The 20,083-nt window shown below is 39.4% G+C and overlaps 2 protein-coding genes and 1 long non-coding RNA gene across 3 annotated transcripts; 2 read left to right on the top strand and 1 right to left on the bottom strand.

Annotated features, from left to right (window-relative positions):
- Positions 1-1,883: 1,883 nt before the first annotated feature.
- Positions 1,884-4,433, bottom strand: LOC113149483 (melanocortin-2 receptor accessory protein 2A). The gene is made up of 3 exons (XM_026341633.1): positions 4,270-4,433; positions 3,481-3,580; positions 1,884-2,939 (listed from the first exon to the last, which is right to left on the bottom strand). Exons 1-3 carry the CDS (start codon positions 4,385-4,387, stop codon positions 2,453-2,455), a joined length of 705 nt encoding a protein of 234 aa, XP_026197418.1. The 5' UTR covers positions 4,388-4,433; the 3' UTR covers positions 1,884-2,452.
- Positions 4,434-13,682: 9,249 nt separating this feature from the next.
- ripply2 (ripply transcriptional repressor 2) lies at positions 13,683-14,338 on the top strand. Its single transcript, XM_026341837.1, has 4 exons — positions 13,683-13,750; positions 13,804-13,933; positions 14,030-14,091; positions 14,176-14,338. Exons 1-4 carry the CDS (start codon positions 13,683-13,685, stop codon positions 14,336-14,338), a joined length of 423 nt encoding a protein of 140 aa, XP_026197622.1.
- A 3,429-nt stretch (positions 14,339-17,767) lies between these two features.
- On the top strand, positions 17,768-19,796 carry LOC113149839. The gene is made up of 3 exons (XR_003297595.1): positions 17,768-17,791; positions 19,397-19,534; positions 19,640-19,796. It is a non-coding gene; the product is annotated as an uncharacterized LOC113149839 (long non-coding RNA).
- The last annotated feature ends 287 nt before the right edge of the window (positions 19,797-20,083 follow it).

Here is a 20,083-nt window from a genome sequence, read left to right as displayed (position 1 = left end):
ATACAACTCCACTGCCCCTCCCACTGGTTGTTGATGCTCACTACGCCCTTGGAGGCCAGACCCCTACAGTGAAAAATAGAATTGGGAAAGATTGTTCAGAGCTTCAGCGGTGAGCCATTCACCAACTACAGCTGACAGAAAGTCATCTTGAAAGTAAATCAGGAGTTGGATAGACTGAGTGAGAATACAAAGTGCAGGTTTTCACACTCGCTGAGTTTGCAAAAACAAGCTTTTCAGATAGAGATATGTTGTTTTATCATCAGTATTAGAGAAAGCTCAATTATACAGTTGGGCTAAACGCACCCCCGCTGAGAAGACAGGTATGAAAGTGATCCACTATTGATCCACTGCTGTTTTTTCTCTTATTTCTAGACTATTTAGTCCTACATTTCCACAGCAACCATTTCCATTTTTCTCTTTTCTTGAAGTTCTGCCACTCACAAATGACATGTCATGTAGTGATAACATCAGTTAATGTATCTCTCCTGCAGTTCTACCCACAGGTTCCCTCTCAGGTTACATGTTCCTTTCAGGTTGTGTAATGCACCCACTAGATAAAGCACTGCTGCAGGCAATTAAATCTCGTCTTTACTATGTATGAAGTGGAAAGTCTCGTTGATGATGGACTTTAGCACTTGTTGGGAATTGTACTTCCCCTGATTCAACACTCACTGCACTCTGATTGAGCTCCAAACCCTCAGAAACAGGGTTTTTTTTCTTATATCATTCACTGGTGTCACAAGTTGTTCAGGGCAACAACTCTGAACATTACCTAGTCGACTGCGGAGGCAAAAGGGACAGATTAATGACATAACAATATTGGTGCTGTGCGTGGTATTTTGAGGCAGAACTGAAAAGAAAAAAGAAATGTCATGTCCTATTTAGGTTGCACAACTGATTTCTATCACTCTTCTCCTGTGACATAATTTTGTTGGTCAGTGAATAATGAATTACTGCTTATGAAAGTATGTGATCATGATCTAATTTGAAGCATAAGGTTAACATTTTCCTGCTGGGCACAGAAAGATAGAATGTGAAACCCTGACAGGGTGGAGTCAGCATTGTGTTAATGCTGATAGACTCTGTGGCATTCCTAGCACATCCTTCCATCAGCCAAACATATGCGGCTTGTGCATTTGCTGATAAGTGACGATGATGGCTAGCAATGTTCCTTTGCATAATCATCACCTGATTCTGCTCAAAGTAATTTAATTTGTTTTGACTAGCAAGGTGATTTATACATGAATAAAACCAGACAGGAGTGCAGCACTGCTCAGCACAAGTTTGCATGTCTTATGACTGCCTCCCATTGGCATCCTATGATAATTAAACTATTAGCAACACATTTCTATAGTCAGTACCAATACAGAAACAACTACACTGTCACCATCGTAAGAAAAAACTATAGGAACAGACTCTTCATATATGTTGGGCAGTGCAACAAGTCCAGCTGATGAAAATATGTCAGCAAACTGCAGTGATGGAGCAGTTCTCGCATTCAGTTGGTGTTGTGTTTTGTTGTGTGTTTGTCACCTGGCGAGTGTAAATCCAACAAATCTCATTTCCGGTGCATCAACTCCTGGAGGAATGATCTGACTTTTGCTCAGTGCTCGACTATGTTCACCAGCTGGTCAATTGCTTGTATTGTTTGCCATTTGGTGCTGAGCAAGTAGTGTGCAGATGGGTTATCAGAGGTTTTTTTGCAAACTGCTGCAGATGGAACTGGAGTTGAGTGACATTGTGTAATGTTACAAATGCTACAGAACACTGATTGTGAGGTGATTTTCGAATCCATTTAATCGATGTTCAGCATTTCTAAGTTATACAGACTTCTGACTGCAAACATATAGGTTCACATTCTCATACAAGATCTCTTAACTACCCCGTAAAAGAACAATGATATGTTTGATCTTGTGCTACTCATTACAGAAAGAACACGTCTTCTTTTCTAACAGAGGCCGTTTGATTTCAAAACGAAAAGAGTCCATGCTTTTAATCTTGTTCATAGGTCTGGAATGTGTGTCTTGTTGTTAATGTCTATTGTCCAGAATGGCACAAGGAAACAAGACTAGCGACAATCGCAGAATGAATTCTACACAGCATCTCTCCTTGGTGTCTCCACTTGCCTGTATGCTCTGTCTGTTCATACGTGGAAAGATGTTCTGAGAAGCAGAGTCCTTGAAGTAAAAGATGCTGTAAGTGAGGTACTGTTGTGTTGAGGATGAAATGTCAACTGTGAATTGTCTGTCCTCTTCACTCTCTCTCGCTCTCTCTTGTTGATCTGAACATATGCTTGTGAAAAATGATTCAAAGGAGAGAAGCTTTGAAGGAGCATACTTAGGCGCAGGTGAGTTTCCCCCATTCAGGTCACAAACCACCTCGTGAAGGGGGAAAAAAAACATTACTACAATACAACTATGTCCATGACTGTCATCTCTTTGTAGAAAGATCCTTAGCGGGTGCCACAGTGAGCATCCTGAGAGTGAGACTGGGGCTCCAGTATGACGGACGGCTCATACAGATCATCGTCTCCAAGTATTGAGCTGTGCTCCAAGTTCACAAAATTAGGGATGTTGAAGTGAGACAGAAAGGCACATTCTCTGTCTGCTGTGCCGTCCTCTATTAGTCCTTTGAGGAGCTGGTTTCCCCCCGTTTCCTCGGGTTCCTCTTCCATATCATTCATCACAGTGGAGCTGATGCCCCTGAGGCGGCTGCAGGTCCCCAGCTGAGCCCCGGCCCCGGTGCACTTTCCAACTCTCTTATCTTCTGTTGTTGTCTTCCCTTGACCGTGATCCTCCTCATTGACGTAAAAATGAAAATACGAGTGTGACCCCGCCAGCAACGGACGTGAGAAGGCTTTGTCGGTTTCATCCTGGGGGCCATCAGTGTCAACCAAGCAGCTTCCTGGTCGATGATGCTTTTCTGCAGTGTCTGGGTTTCTGTTAGAAAGAAAGAAACATCCAGAATAAGACTGCAGCAAGAAAAAAGCCTTTGACAATGAGATAGGCTTGGATTGGTAATTGTGACCTTATTGTGGCTCTAGCTGAATACTTGGAATTACTAAAACATTTTTGCCTTATTTTGCTCTTTTTAATTATGTATTTGTATCTAAATGAAGTCCAAAAATCACCCTAGGTGCTTTTCTGGAAAAAGAACAAGAATATATTAGCCAGTCTATACACCAACCAACCACAACACCAACACCACCTAGTATTTTAATATATGATTCTTTTTATGCATTTGACTGCTGCTCAGTCAAATTAAAATGCCTTTCAATGTCATCTACTATCGGAATAGCAAATTTATCAGTGGAACTCATTACAGCCCCTTCTATCTATGCTTTTCGACGTGACACGAGTTCACCCGCAGACATGAAAGATGCTGCCGCTCTAAGATGAGAAGTGTGAGAGCTTGAGCTCTCCTTGGTGCTGAAATGGAAAGTGAAACGGAAAATGGACCGCAACCTGCTATTATACTCACTCTTGGTGTGGTGCTCCTGTCTTTGTGAGCAGTGTGAGAACAAAGAACATGAATATGACAAAAACAGCCAGTCCGACCCAGAAGCCGATGACAATTGAGTCTGAAATGTCAGAGAAGAAAAAAGAAATCTCATTACAGTACGTTGTTTTCGTGATTAAACTCATCCCTCAGCTCCCTCTCTGTGTGCGTGATGTTAATTTATGTCATGCACCTTCTCCCCTCCATTGCTCAGTGGATGTAACCCTCCAGTATTTCTCAAACCGCCTGCTTTATGTTTGCTGATTACCCTTATTTGTCTCATTTAGTGGCTTGTCCATTACATGACAACAGTGTAGCTGCATTGTTTGCTTATTGTGAAGCAGGTAACCTGCCCACATCTAAGGCAGTAGGTTGGAGGGTGAAGTGAAATGTGCTGGGTTCAGTGGATCAGTGCTAACAGTGTTAAGGGTTAGTGACCCTGTTTACTGACACACACATGTTGCATGCACAAACATAAGCTATGAAACACACTCACACACACAGTCGTGTTTGACTATACTTGTGAGGACATAATACATTTCCCAGCCCCTTGCCCTAACCCACTCCACAACTAAATGCCTCAGCCCGACCAAAACCCGGTTCTAAGCTCTAACCCTAAAACCTACTTTTAACCCTGAAATGGCTCTTTAAACTTCTGAGGACCGGATTAAATGTGCCTCACAAGACCAAAACGCCCTTACAAGAAAAGGAATTGAACACAATAAGAGGCAATGGAGGATTGGTTCAGTGATGTACTTGTGCTCAGCTTACATCTGTGCGCTTTGAGTCCCTCAAAAGACACGGGCTCCTCGTCGTCGTAATATTCGTACTGCCACACGTAGTCACTGCGACGTGCGCTGGTTTGGCTCCGATTGTGAAATTCGGACATTGCAAAACGTTTTTTCTTTCGTTCCTTCACAACAGAAAACAAACTGAATCAACCCTGCCGACGCTGTTGAAATGGATAATGTTCCTATACGCGTAAAGTTTACAAACCGATGTCTCCAGGGATGTGAAACCTCTGTGCAGTTGAAAACAAGTCTACAGCCTGTGAATTTGGAAATCCCGCTAACTCATCGGATTTTAGCAAAGCTCTTCATTTTCTGAAATTCAACAAACTGCCAAAAGGTGATGCGGTGAAGAGCAGGGAAATCCGTCGCTTCATCGTTACGCAAAGAAAAAAACTCCATCAATCTTCATCCAAGTCCTGTACGCGAAACAGCAGCTGCTCAAAGCGCATCACCGCCGTCCAGCATCCTTTATACTGGTGCCTCACTCCCAGGGATACTGAGACTACACTGCAAAAAATGCTCTTCTTAACCAGCCAGAGTCTGTAGCTGGGAGTAAGCAGACTCCATTTCCTAGAATCCATGAGGGGGTGTTTCAGTACATCTCATTTTCTTGCATTTGTCTGAAAACCATTGACTAAATTGATTGATATTAGCAGTGCTAAACAACCTGAAACTCTCTCTCAGACATTATATTTATATGAATTACAGCATATATGCTTATAAGTAATACAACTACAACTACAACTATGGGGCTTTTAGAGATCTTAATTTCGTTTTCCTTAAATATAATAAATTGATGAAAACATAGGAGGACGCTGCCTTAACACAAGGAGTCGGTCTAAGGGAATGCCCATGTGTGCCAAGTCTATTCTGAAGTACACCGTGTACTTAAAAATAGTAGTACACATAATGGAACCACATAATTAATCATCTCGAGTGATGTATTAGTGGTCAGACGTCTTGCAACTAATTACACGTTAGAGTAATGAGTAATGTGAAGTGTACATTTAAGTACAGTGTTAAAATGGCTGCCAATTGTTTTCCATATTGTTATCACAGCACAGTGCCCTAATAACTGTGAGCCAGAAGTGTATTTTTTTTTATTTGGGGAACCTGCTGGGCACCGTCACCAGCCAGGCACTGCATCTTTAATAAAACGGTCAAATAATGTGATGTGGAACTGCTGCCGAGGGACAACTCAAATCTATTTTCAGCATTCAGTAGCAATATCTCAGCTGTGCTATTAGTTTTAGTGATGAAAACCCCAAGTTCGCTTTTTATATGGTACTACCCCACCAAGTCTCTGGAGGATGACTGAATGCCTTGTCCATTTGCCATTTTAATGGAGCAAGGAATTGTCGAAAGGGTGTAAACACAGCCACCCTGGCTAATTACTGTAAAATTACATGCACTGAGGAGGATGAAAATGTGAGGATGTGTCTGCTTGGGGAAGGAAATGCTTATTAAAATGCTAAAACACTGCATCGTTAATAGCCTCCTCTCGTCATGCTTTGATAAGTCTTCGCTGAAGCCACAAGCTTCATTAGTAGTCCTGCATTACATTAATTCACGGAGAACCTTTTAAGCAGAGCCACTTCAGACATCCATTCATTCATCAGTGCTCCGTCACGTTGAATTATCTTCATCAGAAAACACACCAGAATGTAATACAATATGTAATAAATTGAAACCTTGGTGCTGTTAGTGCTCTTTGTGTACTTTACTGTGTTGGAATGATCTGAGTTTAGACCTATCATGTGCATAATGGCTGGTAAAATTCATAATTTGCTGGTGTTGTTTTTGTATGCCAGGCCAAAACAACAAAAACAGCCAGGTACTTAAACGTACTACTTCGATGTGGCTAATTTTGGGCAGAAATGTTCTTTTTTTTGCTACCACATCATGTTACTCAAGCCAGATTTGGAAACACTCCTATAGTTTGTTCAAATTCTAAATTAAAACCACTGGTATCAAATCGCTCTGAAAAACAGATCACATTCAATTATCTTTATTTTTTTAAACATCAGTTAACTAAAACCCTTGCTTGAGCTTGGAAAAAAAATATATTTTGGTTTACAAAGCAACATAAACCACTAAATGGGGACAGAATCTAAACTCCAGCCTCCCACATGAAAGCTCCAAGCCGAAAGACCCGTCCGCCACTTTGATCTCTGTGCTGCTGCTTTCCAATTTGCTGTATAAACACTACTTGTGGTGTCTGACCAGAACAAAAATTCCTGTAGAGACTAAGTGTTCGCTACAGCAGCGCACACTGCACAACAACCTCCTCCTCGAAGATACACAGAATAAATCTGTAGGAAGTATAAAAGAATAAACTTATGGGCTAGTGAGATGCAAGATGATGCAACGAGACAAAATCTTTCCTTAAACATTTAGAGCAATCAGACATAATGTATAATTATGACATTGCATGAAGAATCAGCGACAGGCTCTGTGTGCGTTTAAGGTTAGCAGCTATGAATCAGACAGTACAGCCATATGCCATTTAAAACACAGCACTTCTTTTATGTCGTGGTCTCTTTCTTGGCTCTCTGCTGCTTACATTAAGTTATACAATACTACAGAAATAACACAGCCTACTGTCTTGAATACTCTTATTCAGATGTAATCAGAAGACACTTCACACTTGTCACACAATGATAATATAATATTATATATCAAAAACAAAAAACGATTGCATGTATTTACTCGATTGATCTACATTATTACTCTGTGTTGGTTTTTATGGGGTGGAAAGGCTCATCGAAACCTGCCGTCTACAGTATTTTGTCTCATATTCGTGTGCAGATCAATAATGCATATTTCAGTGAAAACAGACAGTTAGTCAAAGCCGTCCCACTGGGTCCGCTTTGGTGTGTTATTCTTTGGGCTGCTGCTTTCTTCTTCTTTAGCCACAGCGGTCGGGGTGAGATGATATGCTGTGCTGTTTTCAGAGGGAATGTTGTAAGGGCTTGGATCAAAAGAAATATGCATAATGGAAGCTGGCAGCTATGTAGTACTTGGGAGAACAGTGAGTGAAGAACTCTTACACTTTATCACTGGCACAACTTATGTATGCCCAAAGTAATTATAATGCCAAATGTACGAAAGGAGTTCTCTCTAATATGTCTTTATTCTTTGCACCTAGCACCTTGTATTCAGTAACAGTGTAGTTTACACAACTACATTTTTTCCCCTAATAGCTGTAAGCTCTTCTCACTAGGCCGTGTGTACCTAACACTGTCCCTTGTCAATACTTGTTCTTGTGCAGGCCTGTCCATTAAGGTGTCTGCATGCTGGTCAGACTTATGCTGGTGTCGTGTTGATAGTGATAGGTAAATATTACTGAGTGCAACACCTTCAGGTGTTGTCAGATAAATGGAAAAGAGTGCATTGGTGAAAGGATCTTTATAGTGGGTCTAAATACAGCTGATAGCTTTTATGGAAGCAGAGAAAGAGGTTGTATGAAGAGTTTCATGCTATGAAGTCACAATAGTAGATAAGTGTGTCAATAGCAACAGTGAAATGAACATATGTCAGTACAAAACCTTTTAAACAGTCATATTACAGCAGTTTCCAGCATTAGCAGAACTCCCATCTAAGCAGTCCTTCTGTAAAATATTATTTTTTTTATTTCCTTAACTTTTAACATCTTACATCTTAAAGATATATTGACATGGAAGTCACGACAATGATTTCGATTGAGTGACCAGAGCTCACAAGCTGCAAGTACACTTTCAAGTCTAATTTTTGCTTTAAACTTATACCATGTTTAGCTCCTTCAGGACTTTTTTTACTGCTATTCAGTGGTACTGAATTTACAGCATTCAGCATTTTTTCTTCTTTTTTAACAGGAATGTTTTCTTTCACTTACTTAAATTCTCTTCAGCTTTCTCCATTTTGACCTTCACTAACCCTGCATAATTTCATCTACGGACATCATGCTGATACCAGCTCATCGCTATCATTTTAGTGTTCAGGTCTTATTTTAGCAAACTATTCAAGGCTTTTGGTAATCTAATTCAGGAATTTCCAGCACTGCTTGGCAAACCACTTTATCTTCTATCATTCACAATACATTTTCTGCAAGGATTGCATTTTTTTTATTTTTAATTAAAAACATTTCTACGTTATGGACAAGACACAAACAAACTAACAAAAAAACTAAGTATTAACTGACATGACTGTTTATTTCAAAGGTCATTTTATGCTGGCTGTATGTTATGCTCCAGTATTTAACATTTTGCTGCTGTGTTTAAACACAACTTTATTTTGTTATTTTAGATGAATGAAACTCTACACTCTGCACTTATCTTATAACGTCAATACAGGCTGCTACACTTGTGGATCTACTGCAATTGTAATCAGATTCTTAATCACAGGGTTCTACTTAAATGCCAAATGAGTCATTTGTTTAAAAGCCCACTATCTTAAACAGAAATCTGGCATGTACGGTGATGCTGAAACCACCCCCCAAGTTCTCTCTGACCACTGATGCATTTAAATGACCCTGGGTGCTGTGTTGTGACCCAACAGTTCAGGTGCTGTTAGTAGGAGGCATGTTTTGACTAAGATTCATCACTGTTAAACATTCACGCTCACAACCAGAAAATTCAGACACAATAATGTAAGAAAGTGCATTTTTCATTTGTTGTTGGTGTCATTTCTACATTTTATCTGCTTTGTGCTCAGTTATCCACACACTTTGTTTACACTGTGGCTTTAGACCAGTGCGTTTCCCTTTGTTTGTGAATGTTGTTCTACAGCATTCTGGTCACAAATGATTTCAAGCTACTACCACCCACTGCTTTTGAATCGGCTCGGTGGTGAATTGGGGATTGAAACATGCTGAAATAGAAGTGAAATATTCATCGGTTCTGCATCAGCATTGTTGCTGTGTGCAAGGCATAATTCTAATGTTCCTGAGATAAATTCATGATTTCCCTATAGATAGTAAAGTCTAGTAAAGTCCTGTGGACAAAAAGACTGCATCTTAATGCAGCCTCCTTGCAGAGGGCTTAGGACAGTGTTGGCGTGTGTTGTGAAATGCAATTCCTGTTGGACAGATCCAGTTGTTTGTTTTAAAAACATTTATTAGATGGACAGTCACATCACTTTGGTTTGTAATATCTTCACACTGTGCAACTGTGGAAACACAAGAAAAACATCATGTGTTGCAGAAGAAGTTTCACCAGATTCAACTTTTTCGCTCCACGGGCCTTTGTCATTTTGTCAGAGCCCCCAGGGGGCCATTGTCCACTATGTTAAACACCATCCTTTGTTGACGTGAATCAGGAGGGTAACATTTTTTGTAGTCGACCTCTGCCTGAATACAAGTGCTGCAATGAATAAGAAAGGTTGAATGCTACATTAAAACTATCTGAACTGAATAAAATGGTGAATAAAATGTAGAGGATCAGGACATTTGGGCTTTCAGGCCATAATAAACATGTAGTAGTATTCAACATACAGTCTCTTACTATGGCATAGACTCTTACTGTAGGTTCACTTTTATTGTTTCATCCAGTATAGCTTAACAAATTGAATTAACAATAATATTTCCTCATAAGTTTTTTCTCATATTTTTCTATGAACTGCCTACTTTGGCTGTGTATTTTTACCATGGTAGATGGTTTCCAAGGGAACACCTGGGTCTTCAATTAAACCAGGATCTGGATCAGCCTGACCTTCTGTCCGGCCGTTCTCAGAACATAATTTCAAGCTCAGAGAAACCCGTATATACAACTGACTGTGTCCGAAATCACTCCCTGTTCAGTGATTCACTACTTCCTATATGATGTACACTCGATAATGGGCTTTAATTTGAGATTTCAGACACTCACAAATCAGCATCACGTTGTAGTAACTGTTTTAACCATGTGACGGCAATTTTCTTCGAATTTATTTTGCATTGTGGCATTGTTAGCAGAAAGCAGTGTACCTGCTTTGAGTGCACAATATAGTGGACGGGTTTACACACTCAACATACGGACAACACTACAAAATGATGAACATGCTATATAATGCATTATATTGTGGATAGGGAGTGATTTCAGATGCTGCCACTGTGATACTCACTCATACATCCATCATGACATCATGTAATCAACCACATCAACCACAAAACGTGTGAGGCAAATCTAAAATGATTAGGTACTACTAGTTTATTAATTTTCAGTTCCTGGTGGGTGAAAATTTTAATACCAAGTGTGTTTTATTGGACTGCCACCTGATATCTGATGGATGAAGTATGAGCTCTTTTTTATGCACCTTGTTATTAACCACCTCCAAGCACTGTGCCTCATTGATCATTTGGTATTCTGCAAAGGTAATTCAAGTAACGTTCTCTTCAGAAAGAAAACTGAACTAAGCCCACAGTATCTTACAAGCAGGACTGTCGAGCAAACTTTGTTTATTTACAGTGTAGTCAGCTGTGTGTCATTGGAAGCAGGGGTGTGGATAAAATGAATAACTTACATTTGATGCATCAGGTGAAATAAAATCTATAAATGCAAACTGGAGGCAGGAAGGTGATAATAGATGCTGCGTACGTGGCATCTCTTCTTTAGTAAATGAAATAGCGGCCGCCTCTCCTCCTTCCTTTTGTCACATGAAGTAATGCTTTTGTGTTAATCCAAGAGTCACACTGAGCCTGAGCATTACTGACAGCAAAGTAAAGGTCGATGTTACTGTGTCCTGGAATACAGGACTTTCAAACAGGTTCTTGAAGATTGAACATTTGAATATTTATAGGGGGAAAATTACAGTTCTTTATATACATACTGGAGAAACCATTTAGTAAAGAACCAACATGTAAAATTATTATGACTGCATCTCTGTTCTTTTACTAAGTCATCACAGTTTTTTAATAAGGACAAGACTGATTGTTTGGTGAGTTCACCAACAAAATACTAACAACAAATACTAAGACTAAGACAAATACTAAGATGAGATAAGATTAAAAATATGTTATATGTAGATAGATAGATAGATAGATAGATCTTGACATTTTCATGAAAATAAGAACCAAACAGCAAGTTTCCCTAGTACCAGCTTTCTATTAGTAGCCCAGCATGTATTAGAAAGCTGCGTTCTGAAGGAAAGGAAAACATCCCTGTAAGCAAACACTAAAAATATTCCCTCCATTAGAACATGGCATGAGTGTTTGTTTCCATTCACTGTCAGAGAGAAACAGTTATTTCAGTACCTAAATTTTACTGAAGCCTCTTAACTGAAACACAAAAATAAATTTAAACCTGGAGCCGAGTCTAAAAATAGTGGCTGAAATGTATTCACACACAAAAATCAATGTGATGGACACAATGAGGACATGATTACATACTTTATATGTTCAGAGGGTGCAAAGCTCGATTTCAGCTGAATGCTCAAACATAAATTCAGGTAGACATTTACAAATGTGATTTATCCTAATATTGTTTTGTGGTTTATGTTTCCATAAAGAGAGGACTCTATGAAGAAAAATATGGTTTTTATGAGAGAGAAGTGCAAACGACAGGAAACATGGCCGATGAATAATAAGTCAGGGAGACGAAAACATTGAGACAAATGAGGAGTAACTGAAAAGATAAAGGTTAGATAAAGTCAATCAGATCCTTGTTAATTAGCTTGTGGTGAACATTTGGGTCAGATTTCTGGTTGATTTTAGCACAAATAAAACTCTGAATGTCTGAAATATTACAGACATCTCTCTGATGTTGAGCTGCATCTTCTTCTTTGTACAATCCATATTTAAAAAAAAACTGCAAGCAGCCTATCTGCCTCTCTTGATCTCCTCTCATCCTTTGAAATTGATTTATGCTTAATGGAGTAAGCCAAAAGGGGATAATGGCTATTCCCTGGATTTCCAATGCTCTTTATGATGAGTATCCTCATTACCCATGTTGCTTCATCCATAGCTGACAGGTGAACTGCATTTTCTGTTCTATCCCTTTTCTTATGTTTCTTTTAATCACTCTTTTGACATATTTCCAAACATCTAGTAAAAACTTGCTCTGTGTTTGGAAGCGTTGCCACTGCAGCATTACAAATACACAAGCTGTATCATTTTGACGTACAGCACTGAAACGAAACACTCCTAATGTGCTTACCTAGTTTTGCTGTATTTTATGGCATTGAAATAATCAGCTTGTTAAGCGCAAATGGCAGAGGTCACATTTGTGCATGTACTTGATGTGCAAAAGCATGTAGGATGCAATGTGCAAATTATTTCTGCAATTATAGCACAAATTATAGAAAAAGAGTGAAATAAAGTGTAAACAAAACAAGTATTAGTGTGCTGTGGGTCCAATTACCTCCAGAGCAGAAAGAGAGAGTGAAAAGAAGAGAAAGAAATCAGGGATAAAAGGTCTGTGTGGACCTTATTAGCTCCAAACACTGACTCCTTGCTCCCACAAGAGGAATCTTGTGGTGTGGAAAGGGCTAGTGAACAAAGATTAGTAAAAGCCATGCACGGCTTACCTTTAAACACACACAGATTCCCACAGCCCCGGGGCCTACTACATATTAACAAGTGAAACCCACAAATGTGGAGGCTGTGAATGAAATCAGATGAAAACACACAAACACACTTGCACTGCACAAACTCGCATTCAATTTCGGGCAGACATTTATACATAAAAAACTGTGTGTCAAATACTGTACTACAGGGTTCCAATTATCATTTCATACCAGCATGTAGCCCCACACTGCCCCCTACTGATGCACCGGAGGGAAAGTCATCACACACAGTAAACAGATAATAAAAACAGACATATGAAGCTTCTATAGAAGTTCTTTAATTCAGTCTTATTAGGTTTTTCTTATGGGACTGGGATGCATTCATGCCCTGCATCTGCTGAGGTGTTGCTGTTAGCCCCCCTCCTGCTGTTGTATGCTTAACAGACTGACGCGTGTCAACACCCCCTCCACGCTCACGAGCCTCTTCCATCATCTCACTCAGCGGGCAATGACAGTAGGGCACGTGTTTATTCACACCTCACACCCAAATGGCTACAGAAGATACTGAAAGATATTAAATGTAGAAGGGTTGAAAAGTTCAACGTGTTTTCAATTTTAAACTTTAATCACTCGATTTGAAACCTCATTAAAAGCATTTTAACTGGTAAATGTTAGAGACTAAATGATATATGTACACAGGCTCAAGCTCTTACCAAGACTTCTGCATAGTGGATCAATAAAGCAAGTACGCGGAATTACCTGGTACCCGCTATTTAACCAAATTTACAGTAATAGCTTCAAATAAATGAATACATTTCAAAACAGGTCAGTCCCTTACGAGAAATTGTTTGTAATCTGCATTCAAAATTAAGAATTAACGTGACCATATGGTTGGAGTTTGCTGAAGTGTGACTTCGCACCTAAACACCGTGGCGCATGGAAACACTTGGGAACGCGTCAAAGCGCAATTTGGCACAGGCGCCCAGGGCCCTGATAAATAGGGAGTTCCTGCTTTCAGCAGCACATCCATCGAGGACTTTACACAGGACTGACCATTACAAGCAGCCATGGAGACTTACAGCACCGACAGTGGATTAACTTGTGTTTTTACTGGAGGCAATGCTACCCAGCAAGCCAACTTTTGGAGACCATGGACTGGAAAAGAGAACACAACTGGCGCACTTAATGTGAGTGTAGTTAATTTGACAGCGTCTTTAAGGTGAAACGAGCAGTGTTTAATGGATAAAAAAAAGTCTGACAGATTCGTCTTGTTTCTATTTCAGGCTCCCTCCATGCATGGAGACCTTTCTGATGCCAAGCACCACAATGTCATTCACCCAGTGAGGTAAGTAAAGTTTCTCACATAGAAAATTAATTAATAATAATTTCTTTAGATGTATATCTAATTAATTCCTTTCTCTTTTTAAAGGTTGTATTGGCCGAAATCGAGATGCTTCGATTATTTGTACCGGGAGGCAGAAATGCTCCTGCGCAACTACCCGGTCCAAGCGACCATTTGCCCTTATGAAGACTCCAGCAGCGACGAAGACAGCGATGATGAAGAAGTGGAGGTGGAAAAGGAGCTGAACTGAATATCATCCTTAGAAACCTCAGAAAACACCTTAATTCAATATGCCATAATATATTTCTTTTAATTTATTCATGTAAATACATGTAAATATACCTTTTCATACGTAATACCAAACCAGAATGTATGCTTAAGTTATTCTTCTAACGAATCTACCTCTTTTGTATTTTATCGAACAATAAATACATGAAATGAATGTGGTTGTCTGGGGATTGTTTCTGTGCTTTATTACATTCAGCGATGTGTCTACAATCCTAAACTGTCCCAACCGAACCAGTCATTACAATAAACGATGAATGTATCTCCAAGTGCTGACTGTGTTCACTAACCTGCAGGAAAGGAAGTTTTTTGAGGCAAAGTAAATACTCTTGATTTAATATATTATTTTAAAATGAAAAGAGAACAAATAAGACTTATTTTGATCTGCTTTGTTTTCCTGGCCTCTCAGTTGCATAAACTCTAATGCAGTTGTACTCACAAATATTACTTGCAAACATAACAGACATATTATGAGGAAATGTCTTTAAGTTTCTGGACTTTGCTTATTTACTAGAGGGGTCTAAGCTTTGCTAAGCTGACACATCCGTCTGCTTGTGTCGGAACAGCGGCTTTCCCATGGATAAGTGCGAGGTTGTAAACGTTTCCTGCGCAGTGTGGCCTGAAGTGCGCAAACTGCCTGACACGTGGAAGGTGTCAGGATCTGGACTGAAGATAATGAAACTGAAAACCTTTGGAACACAACTCTAAGGAAACAGTGCAAGAAAAAGATTCCTGTTTATACACGAAGGTGCGTTATTGTTAGTTTATGTGCACCTTCAAGAACACATATATGTGGTACTAGAGACTGCACATGTCAGCATCACTGTATGATATCCAGGAAACATCGGTGCTGCTGTTCACCGGTCAGACTCCACATTAACAGAGCCTGGTGGTTTCAGTGTCGTGGTGGTAACTGGTGTTTATCCACTAGTTAATGGCAGGATCCTGTTGTAGAGTCTCATTAGGCAAAATTAACAAACAAACACAACTCCTGGCAGCTGGTGTGATTTCCTGCAATGAACCAGTTTGAAATGTAAATATAAAGTTATTGGCAGGTATAAGTGAAGCTGTTTTACACTTAGCTGCAGGATCAAAGTGAGTTTTTTGCAGATATGATGCCCTTATGTTAAAGTCTACATCAACTGCATAGGAATCATACATAGTTGTAGGTTAGTGTGCACTTGCTAAAACTGTATACAGCCTTAAAATCTAATATTCAGCCAATGCTCTTTGAAAATAGTTTAAATATCTGTAATTTGTATTTCTGACTTAATGAATCAAACTCTTCAACGTAGCCTGGTGCCGACCTTTTGAGCCCTTCTGTGGGAACCCTTGGGACCTCTTTTAGGTGTTTTGCAGGGTGCAAGGTTTACACACCTTCTTGATGGGTTGCACAGTGGCCTTGGCACCAGGCCCAGCACACTGTCTGCCACTGAACTAGTGACCTCAACTGGACAAATACAAATATCTAATTAAGACTATTTTAACAAACTATCAAACTGAATTTCCATCACACTGCATCTATCATAATCGTGCTAATGCAAATGCCTCAGCAAAATAAAGAACAAATGTCGCCAGCATCACATCTGCACAGGTTTGAAGCAACGACGTAAGTGGCTGTACTGAATTCCATCCAGAGCAGAGATGTAAGGGGATCTTCTGAGCATCAAAATAAAATGTAATGCCTCCCCGTATGCAGACTTGATATCAGTGATGAAGCCCTGATAACCTCTCTAACCCTTGCCTGGATGTTCCCAGGGTTGGGTGTCAGAGCTGCAGGAGTGTCAATTACTTAGGTGTGAAAGTTGCTCACCTCAAGAGTTAAATATAAAACCAAGTCTTGATGCCCAGTCTGATGAACCTTTAACCTTTACTCCACTGCAAGTTTAGGTCAAGCAACCCAACACTAATTTCTCGGTTCATTTCTATCAACATAACGTGTGAAAGGGCTTTAAATTAGATGGTGTTGCAAGATTTCACATAAAGATTATTAGTTTAAATCATACAATGGCCTTAGTACATTAGTAGAAAAAAAGGACATATTCTTGCAGGACTGACCCTGTTTGCTGACTTTTGGTTTTTAAGTGTGGGTTTGAATGCAGATGATCAATTAGATGTTTGAATCATTTTAATCTTTTAGTAAATAAAAAAAAAACATGTTTTTAAAAATACTGGAGGATATTATGACATTCTACTGAGTTATAGCTTCACATTTGGACCCTTTGGTCATTACCTGCACAACACAGTGAACTTTGTACAGTTTCAGATTTGCAGGCACATGCCGCCTTTTCCCAGGAGCTGGTGTGAACTGTGGTGTGAGGAATACACACCTAACGATGGACAGTGTTTAGCTGACCTCTGGTTGCATGTATGCCACCTTCTCCTGACCTTAACAGTCTTACAGCCTCTAAGTTTAAGTCTAAGTTTCAATATAAAAATATAGATACTGAATTTGTTAGGTTCTTTCTCATATTTATATAAAATCTGCTTCATAATTGCATCCTAAACACTGATGTTGTCTTCTAAGCATTTGTCTTAACAGATCTCATAATTTGGGTGATTCTCAAAATTGAGTATTCATTCTTATCCGTTAATTTTGTCACTGAAGATGCTTCTTTATGTGATTTTATTGTAGTTTATGAAAAAAAAAAAAAAAAGTTCAGAGAGTTCAGAGAGGGTGGCTGATGGCATGGCCCTGTGAACTTAGTCTGAGCTTGTGGTGTGATCACACACACCGAAAGAGGTGACGAAGTGTGACTCAGCCGAGCTGAGACTGAACCTCATCGACTGGCTTCCCACAGTCACACCTCTGCTTGTCACTGGGAAACGGAGGGCTTGTTCTCAAGGTTGCACCAATTCAGAATAATACCGGTAGTGGATAAATTATTTTTGGCTGGTTTCACTGGACTGTTGTGCTTTTAAAGCCAAATGGGGTCACTGCGTTTCAGCTAATGCACCAAATTGTGTCCCAATAGTGCATGAAGACAGGACGTGCTGCTTTGTGTTGAGTGGAAAAAAACAGGACAAGAACAGGCCATATGCAGTATACTGTGTCTTTGGTGTGGATGTTTGCTGCTGTACGTGTTAGTTAGGATGGTTGTTAGGAGCTGGAATGAACAGGAAGCTTGAGGCAGAGATGAGGTGAAAACCAACCAGGTGTTTATTCCTACCCACATACAGCAAAAACATAACAAACAATCTAAACACACAAGCAAAACAACAACAACAATATATAATAACAATTAAAACTCTCAATTTTCACCATTTAATAGTTAGAGTTGATTTAAACAAAACTATAAGCAAAAAGAAATGCAAGCTCCCCTAATCAACAGTTGGTTAAGGCTGGAACCTTTAAAATGGCGCTTAGTTGCAAGGGGGACTCTTTTAGCCTGAACACCCTCAAGAGAAAGCACATGTGGTAAGTTACTTAAATCAGTTTACATTTTGTTTAAACATTTTAGCCTTTGTAGTATTTAACACATATCAACCTAACATATATTTGTACTTCTCTGGCCAAACCAAACTTTCCCATGTGAATAAAAGTATTTTCCTGCCAGCTGAGACGAGCCGCTCTACAACACATGTATTAAATAAACTATCTTCAGTCTATGTCAGTGTTTTCTTTGACTGTTAAGTAAGAATTATCTAAGTAAGTAAATGTAATCAAATAAATGGTCACCATTATAATTTCTTTAGTTATAAGTACAGTGGCTCCATTTGACCAACAGATGGTGCAAGACAGCCAAAAGTGAATGTTTGTCTAGCTTCAGTACCTGTGGTGCAACTTTGCAGAACTCCCACCTGGGGGCTGTGTTGCACTGCACAGAAATATAATATATAGTTGAGTAAAGAGTGAAGCCAGAGATATTCAGAATCTTCTGTTTGCTACTTCAAAAACCTTAAATACAGAAAAGAAACTATTCCATAAAATGTATGGTTTTATTCTGACTTTTTTGCTACAGAAAAGGCTGATGACAGATCTTAACTGAATCACAGTGGACTCTAATTATACACTGCAATGTCTCTAGGGTCCAAATGAAGTATAATAAAAGTGAAATAATGAAACTTAAAACTTATTATGGATTTTCTTTTACATGTATTTAATTAAAACATTCATGTGTACATACATTTAGATATTTATATGTACATATGTCTATTTATATTTTAAAAGATCACAATACAGTCACATTGCATTTTGTGCAATAAACCTTACATAAGTAATTCAAGCTAAAATTTAATTAAAATTTTTATTACACTACAGTACTTAATTAAACATGAGTTGTTTTGACCTTAGTTACATTAAGTTCACTCAACTTGTCAGATAAAGTTTTTGAAGACACAAAACCAACATGCATCATTTAGTTCAAACTCTCCAGACACTATACTTTTCAGTAGTTCAGGTGAACAGCTTGAAATGTAGACGTCTTTAACACCTGCTTATATGAATTATGATTGTTTCTCTCTTACTCATAGTTAAGTTGAAGCAACAGGTTATATTTTATAGTGTATTTACACAGCAGATTACTTTTAAACAAATTTTATTATGATATAATTGTTTAAAATATAGCTTGTGGACCCATAAGTAACACTTTCATACATTTCTCCTTAGGATGTCTTGTACAAAAGCCACTCAGGTGTGATTAAGGAGCAGCAGGACAGACATGCGAAGCAGCAGTCTTGCAGTAATGTGACAGAGCACTAGAAGCATAAATCTGTCCGCCTTAATGCGTATTTCTCTGTTGAGCAAGATAAACCACAGTTGCTCTCATGTCTCTCAGCATATAAACATGCTGGCTCACACCGCTGTCTAAGAGATATAGCTGTTGTGCTTTTCTACACCTTGTTATCTCACCCTCCACTTAAATAGTTAGTTTGGTCTCCTTTCTCTGCGATGTGTGCAGTGGAGATAATTACAATTTCAGCAACGTTTGCCAGGTGATTACCTCATAAGCCCCTATTTCATTTGATAAGTCACGCATTGATTTAACTCAGAGTTGGACCTAATGGAGTATCTTTTCCACAGCCACAGTGATTTGTATGCTGGGGCGAAAGGACAACGGTGGATTGGAGGCAGAAAAACAGCCACTCGCCGTTCCTGTTCACTCAGTGAAAGATGAGCAACGAGATGGCTGGTTTAATGACAGCAGCCTGAATGCAAACAGTAAATCACTGCAGTAGCTGATACAGTAATGTGTGGTGGTGGTGAGAATAGTCCCTCTCACATAAAAGCTCCCTGTTTATTTTTTTATATTCCCTCTTCTCGCAGACAAGGAGGGGGATGGAGTGATGAAAACACTGGATGAGAGATAAGAGTGAGGGGAATCGAGACCTGCTTGGTATTCACCTGTCTCTCTGGATCAATAAAGGTAATTTGGGCTGATTCCTCCCTGTAGGCCTCTTAGCAGACAGAAGGGGAGAGGGGTCAGCCACTGCTGAGCTGCGGGGAGCTGGAATAACTTAGAAACACACTGAAAATTACTGCCCCTGTTTGAGAATCTCTCATTCAGCTATTCCTTTGCCTTGACAAGAGCCATAGTGTCCACTCCTCACATAAATGTGAGTGGAGGGGCGATGGGGCATACGGTCCAGTAGTCGCTGCACGCGTTTTGGTGTGTAGACTGCACGTGTAGAAGAAATGATCAGCTGTGTTGTGAGCTGATTAAAAAGAAACTTTCCCGAAAAAGCTAAAAATGAGCCAACCCATCACCTC

The sequence above is a fragment of the Anabas testudineus genome, chromosome 24 (assembly GCF_900324465.2).
Source record: "Anabas testudineus chromosome 24, fAnaTes1.2, whole genome shotgun sequence".
Lineage (NCBI taxonomy): Eukaryota > Metazoa > Chordata > Actinopteri > Anabantiformes > Anabantidae > Anabas > Anabas testudineus.
This window is presented reverse-complemented; position numbering and strand designations above follow the sequence as displayed.

Coding starts and splice junctions, on each gene's coding strand:
- ripply2 (XM_026341837.1), top strand. CDS start 13,683: ATGGAAACACTTGGGAACGCGTCAAAGCGCAATTTGGCACAGGCGCCC. Junction 13,934..14,029: donor ACACAACTGGCGCACTTAAT/GTGAGTGTAGTT, acceptor TTTCTATTTCAG/GCTCCCTCCATGCATGGAGA. Junction 14,092..14,175: donor AATGTCATTCACCCAGTGAG/GTAAGTAAAGTT, acceptor CTCTTTTTAAAG/GTTGTATTGGCCGAAATCGA.
- LOC113149483 (XM_026341633.1), bottom strand. CDS start 4,387: ATGTCCGAATTTCACAATCGGAGCCAAACCAGCGCACGTCGCAGTGAC. Junction 3,581..4,269: donor GGGACTCAAAGCGCACAGAT/GTAAGCTGAGCA, acceptor CTGACATTTCAG/ACTCAATTGTCATCGGCTTC. Junction 2,940..3,480: donor ACAGGAGCACCACACCAAGA/GTGAGTATAATA, acceptor TCTTTCTAACAG/AAACCCAGACACTGCAGAAA.